The sequence below is a fragment of the Rhagoletis zephyria genome, unplaced genomic scaffold, assembly GCF_001687245.7.
Source record: "Rhagoletis zephyria isolate East Lansing unplaced genomic scaffold, Rhagoletis_zephyria_1.1 Rzeph_scaffold_03055, whole genome shotgun sequence".
Classification (NCBI taxonomy): Eukaryota; Metazoa; Arthropoda; class Insecta; order Diptera; family Tephritidae; genus Rhagoletis; species Rhagoletis zephyria.
This window is the reverse complement of record NW_016160139.1, coordinates 19,958-26,703: the sequence shown is the minus strand read 5'-3', so window position 1 is coordinate 26,703 and position 6,746 is coordinate 19,958. Positions and strand designations below refer to the sequence as shown.

At 32.1% G+C, this 6,746-nt stretch overlaps 1 protein-coding gene across 1 annotated transcript in view; it reads right to left on the bottom strand.

Annotated features, from left to right (window-relative positions):
• Window positions 1-1,375: 1,375 nt before the first annotated feature.
• The window catches only part of LOC108368293 (uncharacterized), a 22,285-nt gene continuing 16,914 nt past the window's right edge, over window positions 1,376-6,746 (bottom strand). The window contains exon 2 of the mRNA XM_017623135.1: window positions 1,376-1,731. Coding sequence (XP_017478624.1) covers window positions 1,694-1,731 — 38 coding nt within the window. The 3' untranslated portion in view covers window positions 1,376-1,693. The remainder of the gene's footprint in view (window positions 1,732-6,746) is intronic.

Sequence of the window (6,746 nt, the reverse complement as noted above, 5' to 3'; positions counted from 1 at the left end):
AATTAAAAAATTATAATTTTTCTAGCTTGGCAATTGGTGTTGCTGAGAGCGTTTATGTTAGTAGATATTTATTGGGCCAGCTTCTCTTCTAATTATCATGCCGCCTCTGAGGGTCGAATAGGTTTTTATGAGCCGCTTTTTCATAGCCGAAATGCATTCGGTGGTTTGCTATTAGAAAACAAAAATGTTTGGATATTTTTTTAACCATAACCAATAACTTATATAAATTTTGAATTTTTGTGAAAAATTATGAAAACAGTTGGGCTATAGAATTTTTTTAATTGGTAATAAATATTTGTAATTTAAAGAAAGGAGAATTGAAAAAAGTCAGGGACCGAAATTAACCGTTAAATATCAAGATTTATATTTTTAGATCATTGCGAAATGGTTGTTACGTTGTTTTTTTTTTTTTTGAGCAAGAATAACCGTTAGATTTTTGTCGGCCAATTTAAACGGTATTTTGTGATTTTGATTTTTATCGATCATTTTTAACCGGTATCCATTTTTATTACCGTTTTAAATCTTTTATGATCTGAAAAATGTAAATCATAAAATTACGATTATTCTTGATCGAAAAAATAAAAATTATCTATAAAAAAAACGATTAAATTTGATCGGTAAAGTTTAAACCAAATTTTAGTGGTTAAAGTATGATTTTTACTATAAATACCGTAACCGTAACGGTTTCTGATAAATAAATGAAATTCACTGCACTACTGTGTTGGTTGTTATTGAATTTATGTACTTATGTACATATGCATCTGTGGAATTTCAAAAAAAAAAAGAACTTAAGTGACTTTAGAAGGTTTGAAGGGTTAATCTTTAAAATATTATTTCGAAACTCAATAAAATATTGCTCTAAAGAGAGATTGGCCCAGCTCGAGATAAGTTATTCTATCAAAATTCCATAGATATCATCATCATAACGCAAAAAAAAAATAAAAAAAAATTTTTAATTTTTTGAAATCAGAGGAATATTGAAAAAAAACACCTATGCAAAAACTAACAAAGACGGATTTTTTTTTACCTACTACCTACCTATCCGCTGATATGAAATTAGAAAAACAAAATTTAAATATAGATACTACTTATGGAGTTCTGCCAGCCTGATGTCAAGTCACAGCCCACAACAACTGCCAAAATAATAAATTTACCTAAACTTCATACAAAAAAAATATTATATGTATAGCAAATAACTTTATAAATACCTACATAAAAACACTTATTTGCTTTAGTTACTTTAGATTATCAAAAAAAAAAAATTTATTTACTTAGTGGTATTCGCGATACGGTCTAGCACGGTGCATAGATAGCATAAATAGCATGATTGGATAATTTTATTTTTGTTTCATGTGTTCAAACAACAACAAAATTAGCCAATCACGCTTTTTATGATTTCTATGCACCATACTAGACAGTATACACCGGATCGTGAATACCCCTATTACAGACAGAAAACCAAACCACTTTCAATGCAAATCTCAACTGCTCGTGGCACTCACAGCAGTTTCCGTTGCGCCAACGCCGTACGCCAAACCAAATAAAGCAGCAAACGCAGCTACATACACCACATATCGCCCGCAACAATACACCCTTTACAAAAACTTCAGTCGACAAAAATTTCAAGCGATTTGTTAAACGCCCGAAACATTGTCCAAGTCGATGACGATGTCATCGGAAACAGCAGCAGCATTTACGGTGGCGGTATTGATTTTCGTTTAGGCATCACATCTAAAAGTAAAACATAGAAAAATAAACAAAAAATTATTAATAAAAAAAATGGTATCGATTGCAGAAAAATTTGCATTAGTTTAGATATTTTGTATTTATTTATTTTCATGAATACGCAAATATTTATTTTTAGTTTATATGCATGCAATTGGTAAGTGTTCCTTATATGTATGTATGTATATATGTGTGTATTCATTTTTCGCCTTTACGTATGCACCTACATTTGTATGTATGTACATATGAATTTACTTCTTTTTCTCTTTTAGCAAATGGTAATCTACTGTAGAACGATAGCGGCAGCGGCTAATGGCAAATGACCTTCATACTAGCTTGCAAGTCCATTCACACCCATCCAATTGCAAATGCTTATCATCTCAGTCCGTCGGTAAAAGTACGTACTGCACAAATATCGTTTTGAGTGGACGCTGAACAACAACAACAAATGCATAAAATAGAGTAAACATGTCATATTACCTGCGTCGCAGCAGTAATGGCAATAAAGTGCACAGCATTGTGCCAGTAGCTAGCCACCAAGTTGCTGATAACGAGACGAATGAAATCGAAATGCAATCTTCGAAAGAACACATACATACATACCTATGTGCATGTGTATAGTCTGTCTGTCACATACTGCTTTATGCACACATACTGCTTATATACATACATACAGCTACGGTAAACTAACTAAGAACAAAAAACAAATGTAGTATATATGTAGCTTAATATGTAGCTAACCAATTCATATTATTTAGGACTTAATGTTGTTGTGACGAAATTCANCTTCATAAATAATTGGCTAACCAATTCATATTATTTAGGACTTAATGTTGTTGTGACGAAATTCAGTTTTTGCGTTACATTCATTAAAAATAAGCATTTTTTACAGCGCGAGTATTAGTTATTTTTTGGAACAGTTTTCTAATAAAATAAAGGAACTCCTGGTACTATGTGTACGAGGTGTACACCCCGTGATAGTTTTTGAAGCTCAAAGTGTCTACAAAATACCACTGATTTTTGATTTTTTTTTTTGCTGACGGTGTCAAGTATTTGCTTCTATTACCAAGTTACTATTTTCTAATTTTCTTATTGACACCGTTGGCAAAAAAAAATGTTCAAAAATCAGCGCGAATTCTTAGCCTCTAGAAACTGCATTCGAATTTAATGGGTTACAAAACTGCATACTTAAGGTTGTATGAATACAAATTTTGTTGCTGTTGTGTAAGTGTGTAATTTGATAGACTTAAATAAAAAATTTATAAACATAAAGCAAACAAAAGAAAAACTGTTAAAACTAATTAAAATGTCGTGTACCAATTTTTTCACATAACTGTAAGTTCATATATTAATTAGACTATCAAATAAAAAAAATGTTTTTTGCTTTCGGTCTCATATGAAAATTTCGTTGTCGGTCGCAAAAAAATAATTTTGGCAAAATCTTAGCATTCTATCTTCATTTATTTGTTAGCGCTCGCAAAAATAAGAATTTTTTTTGTATGCTTGTCCGTCAGTTTGTTTGTTTCAACGCAATCAAGTCTTTTAGTTTTCGAGAAATCCGACTGAAACTCGTTAGGAGGGTATTATTTTTTAAATTCTCAATCATTTGTCGGAACAGCCGAAATTGGACCACTGCTACATACAACACCCATACAACTTATTTTTCAGAGTATTTTTAAAAATAAATGATGAGCACCTGTAGCCAAAATTTGGATTTAGCATTTTAAATCAAAATTATCAACCTTTATGCATTTTTAATTAGTTGACCGTCGCTGTACATGCGTGCGCATATGAGATAAGCTTACATATGCGCACGCATGTACAGCGACGGTCAACTAATTAAAACTGCGTAGAGCTGGAAACCCTCTGAGTATACTAAGGTGAGAAGTGTTATTGCTTTAATTAAACATTTTTTTCATGGGAAAACATGATATTCTTTATGATATTCTCTATTTTTGTTATGCTCATGGTTTTTAATAACAATTAAAAAAAAAATATTATTATTATTATCAGAAAATTTACTAAAAATTCTGATTAAAAAGTTTGAGATTTTGATGACAATTTTTTCGAGTTTGACCAACTTTTGTGAAATTTGTTCGCCATTTATATCGATATTTTTGACTCGATTATAGGTTGGTAAAATCACCACTGAAAACTGAGAGCTTTTTAACTTTTTCCACTGTTGATTTGTAATTTTTACTGTTTTTACAATTTTGCTTTTTAATTCTCATTTAGTAAATACGTTATTTTCCAACAGACACCAAAAGCATCCCTGCATCGGCCGCTTTCGACAACACAAAAGTCTCATAGCCAGTTTTCTCCGCATACATTCATCAATTCTCTTCGCTTTTACATAATGAAAAAAAAAAACTAAAGCCATGAACAAACAGCTTAACTAACTAAATAATAGCAATACATTCAACTCTATGTATGTACATACATACATATAACCTCAAATGGCACTTCGCCAGTTTTCACCATAATTTCTGTACTCAAAACCGAAAAGTGTTTTGAAGCGGCCAAATGGACGGCATGCATCATACAGAGGTAGAGGCAAATAACAAGCTCATAAATAACTGGGACACGCTTAAAAAGCTAGCCAATAAACACTTAGACAACCACGACCGCATAACCACATTAACCAGTCAGTCAATCAGTCAAGCGACAAATCAACTAACTGACGAATCAAGCGATAAGCGAAGACGTCAAAAAGCCAGTAAGTCGGACTATGTGCATGTTGCTGTTTTAGCATTTGTGATTACCATATTCGACCAAACGTGCTGGCATGAAGGTAAACAAAGTCTGCTTTGCTTTTCCAAGCCACCTCACGTTCAGCCAAAACCACGCCATACCACAGCTGGCGTGAAAAAAAAATCAAACGCGAAGACGGTGGTGACCGACAAAAAAAAAAAATATTAAAAAAAAACACCTTTTTACTATTTACTGTTATAAATACTGGCAAAAGAAAATATAAATAAAATAAAACAAAATCAACGGCAATAATAATAATAATAACCGCTTTAAGCTGCATAAAAACTTCGGATTTAAGTCAACGTACAGCCTCGTCGCGACTGAATGCATTGACACTGACACTGCCGCTGAGCTGCTTTCTTTCGTAGCTTTCTTTCTTCATTGTGCTCCAATAACAGGTACGTAAATTTGTATGCACATGCATACATACATACATTTGTGTCTACGAAACCATCGACTCAGCCGCGTTCACGACGTTATCGCCCCACATTGCGTTCATTCGTACCGAGAAAGGGGCGAGGTACCGCGCGTACGCTTCTTACGATTTTTTACGCCATACTTGTGTGATTTATACCTAAATGTTTACGAAAATTGTAGAAAAAATAGTGGACTAAATTAAAAATTAGAAACCAAAATCAAAACAAACCACAAAAAAATAACAATAATAATAGTGAAATGCCTGACTTGTAGATTTTTAATCGTTGCGCTATCGCTTTCCAAAGTACATAAATATATATCACAACAGTAGCGTTTTGTTTGTTTGAACCCACTTCCGCATACATACACAACTCAAAAGCACACATGCATTCCAAAATAAAGTGTTTTAAACGTCCGTCGTTTCGAAAAACAGTTATTGCGGTTAGCATTGAACTCAAGGCTAAGTCTGGAGGGTCCATAATCGGTTCCAAGAGAAATGACGAAATTGAAATTTTAATGAAAAAGCGTTGATTCATCCCAATTTTTTTTGCTACTCATTGATGATTTACTATCCAATTGGCGCATACAAAAAAGCGAAAACGGAACAATGCAAATGAGTGTGTATACATCGATCATCCTCTGCCATAACGAACGGTATTGTGTAATTTTTTCCATGTAACGAGTGCTTTTTATATGGGGAAAATGCGCAACATCGTATGGAAAAAATTTTCAAAAATTAACCAAAACTTTGAGGTACTTTAAACTTGCTCTTTATTATTCTATAAGTGGGATATTAAACTGCACATCAAAAATTTGCCTAAAACTTTTTTTAAACAGGTTGAAAATTTGACGATTTCTTTCTAAATTTTGAAACTCTTATTTATTTAGTTTTTGTTGCGGTTCGAACTTATTAAAAAAAATTTTTTTTTTTTCAAATTTCTACACAACTAAAAGTGGTGGTTTGCGTGGCCGCCAGTATATTATTTACATAGGCCTTTAAACTTTGGAAAAAGTCAGACCCTGGGACTAGCTTGTACGAGTATTTTCCTAAAGGTTTCTAGTGCACCGAAAGAGAATCTTGCATCAGATTTGCTATATTAACATAAAAAAGTGACGTTGAGTAACGTTTTCCTTCCATAAACATTCATTATAGAGAAGTTACGGACCATTACAACCAATCAGATGTTTTATTTTATTTTATTTTATTTTATTTTATTTTATTTTATTTTATTTTATTTCATTTTATTTTATTTAATTTTATTTTATTTTATTTTACTTTATTTTATTTTACTTTATTTTGTTTTGCTTTATGTTACTATGTTAATATGTTCAATTTAATTTAAAATAAGGGTATTCATATAACGTGATAAAGTTTTTGACTTTATACGAATACCCTAAAAAAAGATTCAGTTTTCTAAACGAGGAATTATTCTTTATAAAATTGCATGGAGAATATAGTAAAAATCATGTTTTCGCATTTTAAACCTGAAATATCCCAAAAACCTTAACTAATGGAGAAAAATTGATTCCGGACTCAGATTCAGCGCATCAAAAACCTTTGGAAAAGTATAAGCTGATCCCAGGGTCTGAAAAAGGTCAGCCTGTGTTATTATTGTAGATGACAATTGGCACTGCGGTCTAAAGATCTATGGTATCCCCTAGTTAATTTATTGTGTGTCTATCAACCCAGTATCCGAGAGAAACTTTAGTACTGAACCTGAACCATTGGATTTCACTACGCCCTCGATTCTTAATTGGTGACCCAAGTGTCTTTTGCGTGCCGGGCATAACTCGTTTAATAATATAATTATTTCTAAATTTAAATTTTGTGGACAAACGCAATCAAAGTTTGA